The sequence below is a fragment of the Ambystoma mexicanum genome, chromosome 1p (genome assembly GCF_040938575.1).
Source record: "Ambystoma mexicanum isolate Mex_15411 chromosome 1p, UKY_AmexF1_1, whole genome shotgun sequence".
In the NCBI taxonomy this organism is placed as follows: Eukaryota; Metazoa; Chordata; class Amphibia; order Caudata; family Ambystomatidae; genus Ambystoma; species Ambystoma mexicanum.
In genome coordinates, this window is record NC_090921.1 from 842,907,040 (window position 1) to 842,924,889 (window position 17,850).

The 17,850-nt window shown below is 46.3% G+C and overlaps 1 protein-coding gene across 3 annotated transcripts in view; it reads left to right on the plus strand.

Annotated features, from left to right (window-relative positions):
- Positions 1-17,850, plus strand: part of CMC2 (C-X9-C motif containing 2) — a 175,457-nt gene that overhangs the window by 43,751 nt on the left and 113,856 nt on the right. For all 3 annotated transcript variants that reach the window (XR_011304850.1, XM_069652850.1, XM_069652855.1), the window contains exon 4: positions 7,305-7,376. Coding sequence is in view for 2 of the 3 variants with exons in the window: in XM_069652850.1 (XP_069508951.1) it covers positions 7,305-7,376 (72 nt within the window). In the remaining variant the exon portion in view is untranslated. The remainder of the gene's footprint in view (positions 1-7,304; positions 7,377-17,850) is intronic.

Here is a 17,850-nt window from a genome sequence, read left to right on the forward strand (position 1 = left end):
ACTCAGGCCTGCTGTTGCTAAGAATTCTGGGATTTGCAGTTTTTCTACAATTTGGATGGGGAAGAACTCAAAGCCGCAGTATCCAAAGGCAAAAACACAGAACTGGATGGCTTTCCGGGCATGGCCACGGGAAACTTGAGCGCTCTGCATAGGGTGGCATTACTGCTGCATTTGAGAGGAGCATCCCAGTTCTTGATCTTTACAAGGAAATTGAACACATCTTTTGGCTTGCTTGGACCCTTTTCTCTCACTGGACCCAAGGGCGTCGCTAGAAAAAGCCCCAAGAGGCCAATTATGTTGATGGAGCACTTCACAAAAATCAGCACATAACATTTGGGCATGAACTTGCGATGTGATGACAGCAACTGGGCATGTGAGGCCAGTACCTTACATATAGAGGCTCTACCTGCATTCCCCAAAACCTTAGTGTCAACACACAAATATGATTCAAATTGAAAGCCAAATGAAAAGGCTTTCTGTGCTTATTTTTAAAATATTTATCTTCCTCTCTAATGGGCGCCTGTTTAAATCATTTGTTTCTCTCACTTAGCACTCGCTGACTGTGGCAGAACAGGTTATACATGAAGTCAAAGGTGATGAGAATGTAAATACACTCCAAAGATTCGGCGAGTGTTCAACTCTCTAAGCAGTCCCCTTATTAACTCCATCCTGCTATGCCTGGCATTGCAGCAGGCACAGCACAGAAGTAAATTCACAATGGGTTGAGTGGTGGGGATCAACGAGTGGTCTGAAGTGCTGCAGATATCCCGGCAACCTTTTTAATGGGTATTCACGATTTGAGATGTGGCCAGGATTGCTTTAATCACTGCTTAGTTTGATTAATATGTTTAGCGCTATTTGGTGTAACTCATGCTGTTAGTGAGAAGGGAGCAATACATTGTGTTGGCATAATCAAGCTTTTAGTTAGTGTAGAAATCAAGAGTCACACCCAGTGGTTAGATGCTGAAATAGTGCTTTATTCTTGGTTCTTAACCAAACGAAATTATAGTCAATTGTTCCTGGCTGTTTGGAAGTTACTTCACTTCTCTGGCCGCTTCCTGGGAAAAGAACCTTCTTTCCTAAGCCTCTTGGGACTCCGGATAGGCCCACCAGTCGTCCCTTCGCTCTTCGCCCTCTCCGTATGACTAGAAAAGGAAACAACAACACGTTGATCAGCTCCCGGTCTTTTATAAGTCATGAGTGACTTGTCTCCCCACCAATAGGGTCCTTCCCTGACTATCAGGCTTTCTATTGGTTGTTCCTGCCACGTCCCGCCTCCTTTAAAGGCTGCCGTCTGGGGTGGTGCCTCCCGATACTCCCGCCTGTCAGGGGAGTCCCGTCCACGTTCCCATGTGTTTTCCAAGGCCCCTCCTCTCCCCTGCTTGGGTGTCCCTGCTCGCCCGCCCCCGCCGAGCGAACTGCCTCCGTAGAGCGACCCGCTCCGTCTGGCCCGTCGCCTCTCTCTTCTTGCCTGCTCCGGCGGCGAGAGGAACACGCCGGGGTGCGCGCGTCTCCGCACCGCGGCTGGCCGCAGCTCCGAGCCCCGGACAGCACCCGTGACGTCCACCCCGGCGAAACAAGGTAAGGGCTGGGCTGTTTCGTGGGCCACTGTCAGTACTCCATGTTTCCCCATTTCCCTTCGTCCGACGGGACCCTCTTCACATCTCCCCATCACAAACCCTGGCCGATCGGGCAAGGGAGCATTCCTGGACAGATAGTCGGCCACCAGTTGGAATCCAGCAGGCTTGTGAATGGTAAGGAAATCAAACGGTTGCAGTGACAGGAACCAGCGAAGAACACGCTGGTTGGTATCCTTATGTTTGGCGAGCCATTGTAGGGGAGCGTGGTCAGTATACAATGTAAAGGGGCGTCCCAAGAGATAATATTTGAGAGTTTCCACTGCCCATTTGATGGCCAAACACTCTTTTTCCACCGTTGAATAGGCCTCCTCGTGAGGAACGAGTTTCCTGCTCACGAAACAGACTGGTTGAAGTTCACCATCATGTTCTTGTGAAAGAACCGCACCAAGACCATGGTTCGAAGCGTTTGTTTGCAGAAAAAATTGGTCATGAAAGTCGGGGCACCGGAGTACCGGATTCGAGGTAATCCTTTGTTTCAGGACCTCGATGGCATCCAAAGCCGCAACATTTTTGGACAGATCAGGATTTCCTTTATTCCTTAAAGCGTCGGTCAAGGGGGCAGCCACCGTGGAGAAATCAGGGATGAACCTTCGGTAATAACCGATGAAGCCTAAGAAGGCTCGGATTTGTTTTTTTGTAGTGGGCGTTGAAATTTCATATATAGCTTTGATTTTTGAAGTTTGGGGTCGTAACATGCCTCCACCAACCAGGTGTCCAAGATACTTAGTTTCGTGCGCACCCATCACCGTCTTCTTGGGATTGATGTGTAAGCCTGCCCTAGCTAACTCAGCCACCACCTGTTCCAAGTGGTATAGATGGGCCTCCCAGGTAGTGCTATACACGACAATGTCATCTAAGTAAGCTGCAGCATACTTCTCATGGGGGCGTAGCACGACATCCATCAATCTTTGGAAGGTGGCCGGAGCTCCGTGTAGGCCAAAAGGTAGAACTTTAAATTGATATAGGCCTTGGGGGGTTGCAAAGGCGTTTTTTTCTCGGTCTGTGGTTTTCAAGGGGATTTGCCAATATCCCTTGGTTAGGTCCAGTGTACTCAGGAAGTTTGCGGATCCTAGGCTCTCCAACAATTCGTCCATTCTTGGCATTGGATAGGCTTCGTATCTGGAAATGGTATTCAGCTGTCGGTAATCCATACAAAACCTAATTGTACCGTCCGGCTTTGGTACCAGTACTAGCGGGGAGGACCAGGAGCTGGTGGATGGTTCAATAATATCCATGCGTAGCATGTCTTTTACCTCGTTTTTGATGATTAGCCTTCTTGCTTCGGGGATCCGATAGGGTCTTAGCCGGACAATCTGTCCGGGATCGGTTCTGATCTCATGTTCGATTAGATTGGTTCTTCCAGGTAAGGTCGAGAAGGCCCCTGCATAGGGTGACAGGCTGGCTAACAGTTCGGATTTCATGGAAGGTGTTAGTATTTTACCCCATTGAACGTCTTCCAGTTTGCCTTGTTGTCGGGTCACATTTTGTTCTGAACCATCATCACCGATCTCCATCGTTGCCGCTAATATGGGTGTGGTCCATGCCTTTAGTAGATTCACGTGATATACCTGGTCTGGTTTGGATCGGTCGGGTTGGTGGATTCGATACGTCACCGGACTAAGGACCTCCTTAACTTCATATGGACCTCTCCATCTGGCCAGTAGTTTGTTCGTACTGGTAGGTAGGAGGATCAGTACTTGGTCCCCTACCTTGAACGTTCTCATCCGACTTCCTTTGTTATATGTCTTCTCCTGAGTTACTTGGGCTTGTCCTAGATTCGTTTCGGCCATTGAACGGAGTATTGTCAGATGTTCTTTTAGCTCTTCGGTATACTCTGTTAATGAAATTTCCTCTGAAGTCTCCCATTCCTCTTTTACGAGATCCAATATGGTTCGGGGTTGTCTTCCGAAAAGGAGCTCAAAGGGAGAGAATCCCGTAGATGATTGCGGTGTATCTCTTAATACCATTAAGACTAAGGGTAATACTCGTTCCCAGTTCTTCCCGTCGGGTCCTGTTACTCTTCGTATCATCTTCTTGATTGTTTTGTTATACCTTTCGACTAACCCGTCTGTCTGGGGATGATACACTGAGGTACGTAGCTGATGAATCTGTAGTCTCTCGCATACTTGTCGAAGTAGGGTGGACATGAAATTAGTCCCTTGGTCGGTAATGACTTCCGAGGGTAACCCCACCCTCGCGAAGAAGGGTATGAGTTGGTCACATAACTGTCGGGCTGAGGTTCCCTTCAAGGGAAACGCCTCTGGATATCGCGTAGCATAGTCAACTATGACTAGTAGATACCTGTACCCTCGGGAAGCAGGTTCTATAGGTCCCACGATGTCCATGCCTATTCGCTGGAAGGGTACGTTAATGAGGGGCATTTTCTGTAGTGGGGCCTTTGCTGGTAAAACCCCACTGGTTAACTGGCAAGTCGGGCACGCCTTGCAGAACCGGGCTACTTCCCCATATATGCCTGGCCAATAGAACCGTCTCAAGATGTTCTGCTGGGTTTTTAGGGAGGCCATGTGCCCCCCACAGGGGTGGTTATGTGCTAACTGCATTATGACCATCCTATGTGTTTTTGGCAAGACCAGTTGTTCTTTTACGTTCCCATCGTCCGCTTTGTATTTGCGATATAAGAGGCCACGACGAAACAAGAACCCCGGTCCCTTTGTTACATCTGGTTCTATCTCGTTGGCCGCTCTCTCCCGGGCTACCCGAAGGGTTGGATCAGTCAGGGTTTCGCCTCTCAGGGAATCTTCATGATCTTCGGGGTTCCAATTGATTGGACGAGTCCTATAACTGGCTTGACACCACTCTAATCTGTTCCGTCTTTTGTGACCGGGAGGGTTTCTAGGGTTCTCTTCTTTCGTGACTTTGAGGTTGACCCTGCTTCCGCCTTCTTCCTCTATGGTCCTTAGTGCTTTATCAAAGTGTGGTAAGTCTGTCCCTATGACTACGGGGGTAGGTAGGGTAGGAAGGACGGCAGCCTTTAACTGAGTGGTTTCGTGGTTCATCTCTATCTGTATCTCCTTCACCGGGTATGATTTTACGTCCCCATGAATACACCTTATTGGTATAGAAATGTTAGACAAATTAGGTGTAGTACTCACGGTTGGAGATATGGCTGTTTGTCTACTTCCGCTATCTAGCAGCGCCCTCGTTGGTCGACCATCAACCCTTATATCCACAACATAGGGTCCAGGGCTGCGTTCTTCTGGATGGGTTTTCATAAAGCCAATATCCATGGGCTCTGTCGTCTTCCTTCTGGGGCAAAACCGGGCAATGTGGCCCCATTCACTGCACTCAAAGCATTGGGGCTGTCGAAACCCCTGGGGCATAGGTGACTGCTTCTCCTCATGTCCCAGTTTTCTTTCTTCGTATTTTTTTGGGGCGTCCTCTGGTTGCCTCCATCGGGTGGGGATCCCTCTTGGTCCCTTTTGTACTGGGTGTTCCAGGCTGGATAAGGTCATTCTTCCTATGGCACCGGTTATGGGGAGACGGCTATACCCGGCCTTTTGATAAGCCGACGCGATGTCGACCGCCTCTGCCAATGTAGGCCGGTGGTGTTGCCGAACCCATCTTTGCATTGGGCCTGGCAAGGCTTCTATAAACTGTTCTAGTATTATTTTGTCCAATAGCGGTTGGTTAGCTGGGGTAGGTGCCTGGATCCACTTCTCCGTCAGATCTTTGATGCGGTAATATAACTGCCGGGGGCTTTCCCCATTCCTTAGCTTTGTGTCCCTTAACTGGATACGGTAGGCCTCCTCGTCCAGGCCTAACCGGTCCAGTACGGCTGCCTTGATTTCACCGTATAGAGTGATGCCATTGGGGTTCACCGCCTGATACGCTCCCTGCATCACTCCGGATAACAGGGGAGCCACATATTGTCCCCAACGTTCGGGTGGCCATTGCGCATTTCTCGCTATTCTTTCAAAACTGGTGAAGAAAAAGGCTGGATCTTCCCCTTCCTTATACTTCTGAAGCAGCGTGGACGGTACCATGGGCTGGTTCCTGGAGCTGGCTACTGCGTCCGTGAGCCTAGTAATGGTCTCGTGTTGTTTGTCTTGCGCCGTGGTTTGCAAGGCCCCCTGCAATTGGATGGCTTGCTGGAAGGCCTGGCGGTCAGCTGCCGCTTGCTGAGTTTGTAGCTGTAGTAATTGTTGCAACTGTTGTTGGCCGTCCGTCAGCGCCTTAATTAGGGTCTCCATCGCGTTGTCGCTAATCCCACCTTCGTCGCCAATGTAGAAATCAAGAGTCACACCCAGTGGTTAGATGCTGAAATAGTGCTTTATTCTTGGTTCTTAACCAAACGAAATTATAGTCAATTGTTCCTGGCTGTTTGGAAGTTACTTCACTTCTCTGGCCGCTTCCTGGGAAAATAACCTTCTTTCCTAAGCCTCTTGGGACTCCGGATAGGCCCACCAGTCGTCCCTTCGCTCTTCGCCCTCTCCGTATGACTAGAAAAGGAAACAACAACACGTTGATCAGCTCCCGGTCTTTTATAAGTCATGAGTGACTTGTCTCCCCACCAATAGGGTCCTTCCCTGACTATCAGGCTTTCTATTGGTTGTTCCTGCCACGTCCCGCCTCCTTTAAAGGCTGCCGTCTGGGGTGGTGCCTCCCGATACTCCCGCCTGTCAGGGGAGTCCCGTCCACGTTCCCATGTGTTTTCCAAGGCCCCTCCTCTCCCCTGCTTGGGTGTCCCTGCTCGCCCGCCCCCGCCGAGCGAACTGCCTCCGTAGAGCGACCCGCTCCGTCTGGCCCGTCGCCTCTCTCTTCTTGCCTGCTCCGGCGGCGAGAGGAACACGCCGGGGTGCGCGCGTCTCCGCACCGCGGCCGGCCGCAGCTCCGAGCCCCGGACAGCACCCGTGACGTCCACCCCGGCGAAACAAGGTAAGGGCTGGGCTGTTTCGTGGGCCACTGTCAGTACTCCATGTTTCCCCATTTCCCTTCGTCCGACGGGACCCTCTTCACAGTTAGTGATGGAGCAGAACTCTGTTATATTGAGGCATGGGAGTTAAAGAAGGGAAGGATATGTTGGAGTTGTCGCAACAACAACAAAAAAAGGATTGGTGACAGCAGTATCTTAGTAAATCGTGCTCTAGTCTTCCTCCATCAGGACCCCAAGGTTATTCGGTGTGGTTGCATAGCAGATGGTATGTCCAAAGAAAGCGGTAGAAGTTGGGGTTGGGGAGAATGATGTAAATAATGCTTATTTTAGTGCATGTTTTGTTACAGCATACCTGTAGTAGTGCACATTCACAACGTTTATTTTGGCGTAAGTGATTTATTGTTTCATTCGGGATGTCGTCATCTAATTTCAATGATTAGGGCGTTTATTTTACCTTGTTGGAATTGAAATGCTGAGACGTCTTGAAATCCATGACACTAACCTTTATACAAATATCTATTGAGTAGAAATTCTATTTCCAGGACTTGAATCTGATCTGCATACATGATTATTACATTTTGTTTGAGATTAGCTACCATTTGAAGGTATGCATTAACAGAGTTTTGTTTGCTGTGCTTGGTATAGATTATTTGATTGGGAAAGTAGCCTTTGTGGAAAACATGAACAAATGTTAAATTGGTTGATCAGATTTTCACAATGGATGTAGAAAACCTTCTAATGTCTTGCCTCATTTTTCCTTCCTTTGATAGCATAACGTTTTAAAATATTTTGGCCATTGCAATGATTTTGATAGACAGATGCGACGGTGCCTTACAGACGAGGTAAGCTACTTATTTGAGATACAATACATAAGTTACAAACTTCTGTTTTTCTATGCTAATCCAAAATCAGAATTGCAAGCCTTTCTTTTAGAGGTTGCATATATCCCCTCAGGCCAGCATTGATGGAAAATCGAGATATCTTGTGGAAATACATGGAACACCTTTCATATGGCCCTCATAATGTGAACGGCTTCCATATGGTAAAAAATGAAAGGGAAAAAAGGCTGCATGTGAAGTAATTATGTCATCAAACTACTTCAAAGGATGGGTTACTCGTGGAACCAATGCCATAGCTCAAAGTATATTTGGAAACAAAAGTTATCTTAAAATATATACATTGAACTATGGGCTTGGTAAGTGACACAATGCATGAGACCTTAAGAGTTGACCTAAACACATAAAAGCTCTGTTACGCAGGTCAAATGTACAATATCTGCAATATGGGGCAAAATAGAAAATAATTGATCAAACAAGTAGGTCTACTCTCCAATCATTTTAAGAGTCTTTTTTCCTGTTTTCAATAGTATGATGGTAACTGCTGCCTCACTTGTACCCCCTGCCAATACAAATGTGTTCACTGTAGTGTACACCTCTCTGCTGCTCCTTAAGGGTGATTTTCTGATTTATGAATTGTTTACATCGTCTGTTCACATTGCTTTCCTTTGATCCATATAATTTATCTCTCAATTTGAGACGCCCTATTATTGAGGACTTTCATATTCCTCTGAACATACGAAATGATGAACCAACCCTTGTTGTCAATACACTTCTGCATAATCTTTATGTACGTCCTGCCTTGTTAAATAATTCAAGGTTGTCTCCCTTGGCAGGAACAAAATGTAGCTCTGGCTGAACCATTGTCGACATATTGTAGCGGTTCACCCCTAAGCATGTCACAAAGTGTTGATTAGACCGATACAAAACCACAGTCGACATTATCCTTTGTCAATTGTGTCCACATATGTTTTTTACCACTAATTTATAGGAATATGTTTGATGCATTCATTAATTTAAAATTGACAGTGTCTCATTTTGATTCAGCTTTTCCCCATTTTAGTTTTTGGTGGCATACGCCACCAAATTTCACAACAACATTGCTACAAAGGGGTTCCAACAAGCAGTCTTGGTGGTTGGCATGACAATTGGAAATGCTGTGCCATGCAATCGCAATGCACAAATAGTTCATGGCTGTATTACTACAGGGGTAGAATCCAATAGTGGCTTGTTTAACGTATTTTCTCCCAATCGGGAGTACTGTCGCATGTCATGTGTCTGTTCAAGCTGGAGCGCGGAGTGATCTGTGTGCTTACCCTCCCCCCAACCCCTGCTGCAGGCTGCTCGCCCTCCTCCATTGTACCATGCTGCACGCCGTGGGTTGCTTCTGGTCAAGCTCTTGTTAAATCAGCAAAGATGAGTGTCGGGACACTATGATTCTCCAAAGGAGGTGGTTTAAGAGCACTGTGGAGGTGGTGCCTAGGGCCGGCAGGCATTTCTCAATAGCGAAAACGGGAAGGAGGGAGCAGAAACAGCCCCACCTTACGTTGCGGGTGAAAAAATGTGTAATGGCGACGTTGGCAAACTTACAAGTGTGCGGCCTCCTGGCATAGGAGGCCCCCGACCGGGAGCAGGGGGTGGAGAGAAGAGCGCTGCCCCATTCCCCAACCCAGGCTACGGTCAGACAAGGCACTGCTGGGACAATGAACAAAGCAAAAGTTTGGGTCAGACGTTTTTGTTGCATGGGATTAAAAAGTCAGGAGAGGAAGAAAAGGATTCGGAACCGGGCTGGTGTTAAGACAGAGGGGCTGTCACTGACCATATCCATGCGCCTGAGGAGCTGGCTGATTCCGTCTTCAAACCGCCGAGCCCAAGTCCCAATCTAGATAGGTAAGTGTGTTGCTGTGAGCCTGAAGTTCCCCTCTTATGTATGTCCTAAAAGCGCATCCTTCAACAAACCGCTTTCACCTGATAAATTGATTCAGTGCGGTATAATGGTATGCATTAGTGTGGCCAAAGACCTTTTCTATTGCATACCGTTTTTTTTGTCTACAAGACTGATAAAAAAGGAGGTGAAGTAAAGGGACAATGACGCTGCGGCACAGAGCAGAAAGGTGGGTGAAGAGGTTGAGGAATTGCCTAATTACGGTGATTAATCTACATCAATGACAAGAAAGTTTGGTAATAAAGAAGGTGACAAGGGGGTAAAGGAACTTGGGTAGGTTGGCATTTTTGCATGTTGAACATGTGGCATTTCGTGCAATACAGTTTTAAGACTGAGCTGAGTCAATAGAAAATCCCATATTGGGAGGTGTTAGGATGTGCAGTGTTTCCAATGTTTACCTGTTAAACCATGAGTGTATAATATTTCCTTCACTATGTCTATTGTCACTTAGATACTATAGAACATAGAACTGCATCTTATGTAGCAGGGTTCCAAGGAGAGCCAGTGAAGAAGCAGGGCCTTAGTGGGAAGATTGTACTCCTCCTGCTGGGGGTCGTCTTAAGTCATCAACTTACAAATAAAAGGTTCTTTACCTTTAAACTACTGGTTATGTGAAAGCCTCCCTTTGTACATAACATTTGGTGACGAGGATTTTGACTGGGACCCGGAGGACGACCCCCAGCGCCTTTTCTACAGATCTAGTGTGCTGGCTGTGGAGCGGAGCCAGCCTGACTTGCCTGAGGGAGGGCCTTTTTCAGTGGATTATTGACGGCCTGACATCCAGTGTGTGGCATCCACCGGAGGGACATTGCTAGCGCCAGAGGAAAACCCCTGGAGGCTCCGTGGTCTGTGGGAGCTGGAATTGGACCCCTGCAATTTTGTTGAACTTGTGGAGACCGGGCTGGCAAAGACACGGCTTTGGCACTTTTATTTTTTTAAAAATTTTTTTGTTTATTGACAACATACATAACAGGGAGGGCCATGCGGCCTATCCAAGTAGCAAAAAAGGAGTTAAACAAGATGAAGATCATATTGTCAGTAACATTTTCCGATGGGTTCCCCCCGCCCCCCGTTGCCCAAACTCCCAAACCCTCTTACCCCCTCCTGACCCCCCCCCCAACATTTAACCTGCCAAGTTCAGAGAAAATGCTAATACATTAAGCTTAAAGGAGAACACTTGCATAGCATACATTAGTAATAAGTGGTCCTTGAAACAGTGGGGTTAATCCCCGAAGCGGTTAGGCCAAGGTAAGACCAAACCTCTGAGGAGTGAGTGGGCCTATGCCATGCAAACGTTTGTACAATTGCCCCATTATAATCGCATTGAAATACAGTCATCGTGCAGCAGCACTGCTGTCCAATCTTGGATAAAATCTGACATAGTATCGTTTGCTATTGCGGTGAGTTTATCGTAGTTGAAAATCACCCTGAGTTTGCAGAGCCATTCTTCTTTAGAGGGTGCCAGGGCACTCTTCCATTTTTGCGCGAGCGCCACCCTCCCTGCCCGCAACATGGCGCCAATGACCTTGGGGAAGGCATTCACCTCGGACTCGGGCAAGGGGGAGCCCAATAGAATTTCCAACGGGTGCAGCGCTGGACCATAACCCTCTATATCTTTGATCCAGCTAAGTAGTTCTGTCCAATAAACTTGTATGGGCGGGCAGCTCCACCACATATGAAACCAAGTCCCCCGTTGGTGGCACCCTCTAGGGCAGAAAGGGGAGACGTCCCAGAACATTTTAGACAAGGCCGGGGGGCGATGCCATGAGTGAAGGATTTTAAAGTTATGTTCCATAGCTGCTGTGTATAAGGAGCCCGAGAAGATGCACTTAAAGACCGCCCTCCAGGTGTGATCATCCAGTGACATTCCCGTCCTCTCTTCCCATATGTGTTTGAAGGGTTGTCTGCCCTCCAGGTCCGATGTAACCAGTACATTATAGAACCTAGACAGCGAGCCTTTGCGTGATGTACTTTTGGCCAAAATAAGTTCGAATGGGGTGAGGGGGCGACTGAGCAGCTCGGACCACCTTGGTTGAGTAAGTATCCCTTTCAATCGCAGGAATTCGAAAACCGAGGGGGGCCTATCCACCAGAGCCTTCGCCATGTCGGCGTGTTCAATGAAGCCCTCTTCTCGTAAAAGCTGGGAGACTCTTTCCAGGCCCATGTCAGACCAGGCCTGGGTATCCCGGAAGCCCCTCATGTCCAAGTCGATGGGCGGACCCCAGAGCGATGACAGCGGAGAAGGCCATGTGGTTAGCGTTTTGTTGGCCTCACTGGGTCTCCACAGCGCCCAAAGAGCAGCTAAGGTGGGATGTGTCCTGAGCTGTGGGGGGAGGAACCTGGGGGAGGCCCAGAGGTAGTCTCTGACCTTTTTTGGGTGAGCGTGGGTATCTTCGACATACGCCCAATACGTACGCATGTCGTCCCGCATGTGCTCCAGCAATACCCTAAGAGTGCAGAAATATTCCAGGTGCATGAAACATTAAAGAAAAGTGAGTGGGATGTGTCTTGCAAGGAGGATGTTGTATATCAAGGAGTACTTACTCTGGTTGCAGAAGGTAAAATTAAGAGCCACAGGGGCGAGATGAATGGTTTTGCCAAAGTGAGGGAGGAGCTATGGATTCAGGATGGTTATTTATACAAGGGTCACCAGATGGTTGTGCCAGTCGGTATGAGGAAGTCTGTCTTGGAGTTGGCCCATGTTGGGCATTTAGGTCTGGCCAGGACGAAGGGACTTGTGAGGTCTGAATTTTGGTGGCCTGGTATCGACAAGGACATAGAGGAACAAGTCAAAGACTGTGTGGAATGTTTTGAGGGAAACAAAGGCTTGAAAGTGCAAAAAGTTCCCATGGTAGTGAGGGAGTCCCCGCGTGTCCCTTGGGACGAAATTGCGTTGGATCTCCTCAGTCCATTTAATATTGGTGGTGGCAGAGATAGCTACCTATTAGTAGTCATGGATTTATTATCAAAATGGCCGGAGGTATGTGTACTCAAGGACATATCCAGTAGTAGTATAATCAGATTTTTGGAACAACTGTTTTGGAGAGAAGGGTTTCCAAGAAAGTGTTTGTCTGACAATGGGACCCAACTTGTTTCCAGAGAGTTTAAAGAATTCTTAGAGAATCATGGGATTGAGCAGGTGAATACTTCTTTATATCATCCCCAGAGTAATGGGTGTGTGGAACGATTTAATAGGACTCTGATGGAGGCTATTAGGATAGCGGTGGCTACTGGAGGAGATTGGGTGAGAACAGTGATGGAATGCACGTTCCAGTATAGGCTAACTACCCATAGTGTCACAGGCGTGAGGCCATTTGAGATCTTGAGAGGAAGAAAACCAAATACTCATTTATGTCCAGGTTGGATGGGCAAATCAAAAATGGTGGATGTGGATCTAGAGAGTGTAAAAAGGAGAATTTTTGAAGCTGGAGTTAGATCCAAGGAGAGGTATGATCAGAAGAATTGTTGTAGGGAACTCAAGGTCAAAGAGGGTGATTGGATTAAAGTCAAGCTCCCCACCAAAGTTCGTAAAGGAGCCTCGTTGTTTTCTGAACCCAAGCAAGTTGTGAAAGACTTGGGTTCGTCAGTGTTGGTCAAAGGAGGAGCTATTTGGAATAAGGAAAGGGTGGCTTTTCCGTTTCAATGTTAATTTGTCTTCAGTTAGTTGGAGACAGGGACTTTCTTGTGACTCTACCTAATCAACCACTAGATGTCATATATCTATGCTCTTGATTTGTGCCAGGACTTGAGCGCATCCAATGTTTTACCTGTTAAACCACGAGTGTATAATATTTATTTTACATGTTTCAATTTCAGTTGTTCAATATGTGTTTTACAGGTTTCAATTTTAGTGGGTCCTCACCCACACAGTTACTTGTTATGTTTAAGGAGGAGAGGTGTTAGGATGTGCAGTGTTTCCAATGTTTACCTGTTAAACCATGAGTGTATAATATTTCCTTCACTATGTCTATTGTCACTTAGATACTATAGAACATAGAACTGCATCTTATGTAGCAGGGTTCCAAGGAGAGCCAGTGAAGAAGCAGGGCCTTAGTGGGAAGATTGTACTCCTCCTGCTGGGGGTCGTCTTATGTCATCAACTTACAAATAAAAGGTTCTTTACCTTTAAACTACTGGTTATGTGAAAGCCTCCCTTTGTACATAACAGGAGGGCTTCCTTTAAGTAATCTATATATCTCTGAGGTGTAAAATTAGAGCACATGGATTGGGAAATATTGTATTAGAAGCTTTTTAATTTGTCATTCAGTTCATTTTGAATGTTTATTTATGTATTTGGTTTATAAATGGCTAGTAAACAGATGGTTTGCACTCTGTTCAAACTGTTAAGACTGGTAAATGTCTTATAGTTGCTTTTAACAAATGTTTTATTTTGGTTATAAGAACCATACGCACAAAAAATGCATTACACAGTGTTTTGCAGAGCAGGGTATAGTAAAAGGCAATGCGTATTGTTTCACAAATATCTACATTACTATGTCATGTAGATTTCATTAGATTGGTCGCACTGACACGCTAAGGTCAATTCATTACTTTAAAATGCGTTATAAACTGCAAGTTTAGGGAAAAAAGAAATCCTCCAAAAGTAATTAAAAAAAATATGTACACAATGTAAGCTCCGAAATCTTTGTATATATATATATATATATATATATATATGTATATATATATATATATTTATATATTTATTAGCGGTACCTATATAGCGCACCGTCACCAATGGAATTGGTCCCCAGGCGCTCTGGAGGATCTGTAAATGAGAAGGTGGTGAAGAGGGAGTAGGATAGTGAGAGGAGTGGTGTACTGTTGACAGCTTCAACCCGGTAGACACCGGGTACTGAGCTTTGGTGCGAGTATTGGATTGGTGTCAGTCCGTGTGTGCTGTTGGTGCGACTTATGTGTTGTTGCAGTGTGGTGAAGTGTGTGCAGCTTGTTGGGCGAGAGATGGTTGTATGACTTTTTTAAGTATGCAGAGAGTTTGAGTTTATATTGGTTAGTGGGTGTATGTATATATGTGTGTGTATGTATATATATAATGTTCAGTAAAAAAAAAACTTTGTTAAAGGGACGTTATGGTTAAGTTGCCCTACTAAAAACCTGTGCAATTCACAAAAAAAACTTTATAAACGTGACATTATGGTTCGAAGTAAAACCGAAAACCCCCTGAAATTCGCCAGTTATGGTAGGCTAAGCAACCATACCTGCCCGCACTGCTAACACGAACACCCAGGACATGAAAGATGGCATCACAAATGTCATTGATGACATCACTGATATCACATGTGTAGCCCCTTTGTTTTTGATCACTGATATATATATATATATATATATATATATATATATATATATATATATATATTCAGTAAAAAAAACTTTGATAAAGGGACGTTATGGTTCACAGTAAAACACTTGACATTCGCTAATTATGGTAAGCTAAGCAACCATATCTCGCGCCACCTACGTACATTGTTAAGACTAACACCCAGGACATCCAAGATGACATCACAAATGTCATTGATGACATCACTGATGATATCACATGTCTGGCTCCCTCTTTTTTCCTTTAGTGATATATCTTAGCCAGTAATACTTAGGAACAAAAAAATCAAAAAGTACTATATTTGTAGACTTAAGCGTCAAATATGTTTTTACATTAATTCATTTGGGGTTCACTCATAGCATATGAAACATATACATAGGGAGAATACACACTTGAAAGATACCAATGCTTTCTGTGTATGAAGACAATCTTATCAACACTTTTTTTTTATTGGTCTGTTGTTTTTTTTTATTACTGTACTTTCTGTGGATATGCTCATATTTGTATTTGCATTACTCTCTTTAGGATGCAGGCACATCATGTGATATTCATAGGGAAGTAGTAGATTTGAAGCAGAACAATCATTTCTGTGCATAAAAATAATCAGGCATGTTATGAACAATTTCTGGTTCTGCTGCTTTTTTGCATACTTCACTTTCTCTGTATATACTCATATTTCTATTTGTTGTTATGTCGTGGTGGTTTTTGTGTAATAATGAAATTATATAGGAAGTGGGTTTCATTAGCTACTTATAACATGTTGCACAGTACACAAAACTCTAAGAAGAAAGCATTTACCATTTCACTATTTAACATGGAAAGATTATGAATATTGCACCTCCATTATGTTTGCTGCACACAATGCTTATGTTTATACACAAGTACATTATTCTGTAAAGAACTTCATAATAGAATGCTATTTATATCAATGCATTGTGTAATGCACCACATAGCTCATGTCATTTATTCCAATGATCCTTGACAGTTTTTTTTATCAACATTAAAATAAGACTCCCTTCTGCAGACTTTTCATGAAATGTACATGCACATGTGATGTCATCTTTGATGTGCTGGGTGTTAGTCTTAGCATTGCACGTAGGTGGCGTGAGTTATGGTTGCTTAGCTTGCCATAATTAGCGAATGTCAAGTGTTTTACTGTGAACCATAACGTCCCTTTATCAAAGTTTTTTTTACTGAATATATATATATATTTCTGAGGCTTGTGGAATCTGCTTAGATCACATGCTGTGCATAGGCCGACATCTAGTGGAGTATTACAGTTTGTTTTTCGAAACTCGAAAATGGGCGTCGACACAGGGCGTGCCAGTAATACTATCCCTAGTGTGATGTCCCCTGTACCCAAGGTCCCTCACGCGTCTAGGATCCTCAGATTGTTTTTTTCCGCCATACTGGTCGGAAGCATTTTGCGGAGTCCCCTGGCCTTAGCCACACTTTTGCTAAAATATTAATTTATTTACATCCTTCCCCATCCCAACGTCGAACTTCGACACTCGACGCCGGCTGGAGGAGAAATCGACCGTCGGCTGCTGCACGACGGATTTGGGCCTCGGAAGGCCTCTGGCCTCGGCCCGGGCCTTGGAAGGCTGCTGGCCTCGGCCCTACAAGTAGGGAGAGTGGGGGGTTGTACATACTCTACACTCTTGGTATATAGGTACACCTTATACATTTCCTACACTTAACAGCCCGCTGCCTCAAGGTGCGTATGGAGGGTACCCCTTTTCAATTCTGCCCCAAGTGCAATCGCAAATACCCTTGGGTCGACAGGCACGCCATGTGCAATCTCTGCTTGCCGAGGGACCACCCCGAAGCGAACTGCAGAGCATGTATGTAGTAGGGTTAAACCTAAGACACTTAAGGACCGTTTGAAGCGTTGGGCCCACCAGGCCAGGCAAGCCGTCATGGCAGCGGAGGGCGCCTTCAGCGATGCCGTACTTTCGGACGGCGAGGGCATTACGGCGTCGAAAGACAGCCGAGCGCAAGTCCCCGACCTCGGAAGGTAGTCCGGCAGGGCGGCTATGGGGAAGACCCCCGGCGACACAAGTGCTTCACACACACTAAACACACAAAGTCCAACCGAGACTCGACGACGTCGAGTGCTCGGAAAGAGGCACAAACGGAACGGTCCGATTCGGTGTCCTCTGGGCGCTCTCGATCGAGATCGCCGCATGACTCCAGGCAATCATCCACTCTTGCCAAGAGTGCCTCGCTCCCTAGGCTAACAGAAGTTCGATCGTCAGAGGACGAAGACGACTTCCACCCCCAGGCTGCGCTCCAGGAGTCGGAGCCTGCAGTCAAAATCAGCGAGGCCCCACGCTCGAAGGACAGGGACCTTACCCCCGATCCTCGACGCCAGGCGCCGAAAACCTCCAGAGCCAGAAAAGGACAGGGAAAACATTTTTCCACTCACAGGGAGGGGGGAAAACAGCAGAAGAAGCAGCCTTTGCACTCTTCCACACCTGTGAAACACACCACTCCCCCTAAACAGACCGACAAGACCAAGTCTGCTGATATGTCCAAAACCAAATCTACTCAAGATAAATCCCCGAGACTTGCTGAGAGAGTCATTCCCAGTTCCAAAAAATGGTCCAGTGAAGACATAGATAGGGTCATGTCAAGGATGTCTTCTTTGGCTGATTTTTACGATAAAAATCCAGACCATTTCCTTTCGTATGATCCACAAGGGGTGACACCCTCAGGCTCTAATGATCCTATCCCCTGGGTAAGAAGTCCCGGTTTGAAACACCGATGAGGTCTACAGACCCCTTCGAGGTACAACCATACTCAAGACCATACACACTGTATCAAGGAGACGCTTCCTTTGGTGAGGACCAAGAATTTGGCATGGTAGAAGAACAAACCGGGACGGGATACTATGGGGATGATGAGGACCAGGAAGAGGAAGAGGAAGACCCTGAAACCTACAGAGTAGATTCCCCGGTAGAAAACGAAGCCCCGGTTACCGACTCCCCTGTCGATAACCAACCCCTTCTTAACGAGGTTCTCACACGTGCAGCAGAACATCTCCATATTGACACCCACGGTGTACAGGAGGAGAGGGACTTCACAGCGGAGTTAGAGGGAGAAAGGAGGGCTGTTGCCTAACCGTCCCGATCCTTAAGTCCATTCATCGAAGAATAGACCCGTTCACTGGTGAACCCGAACGTCACCAGAGCAGT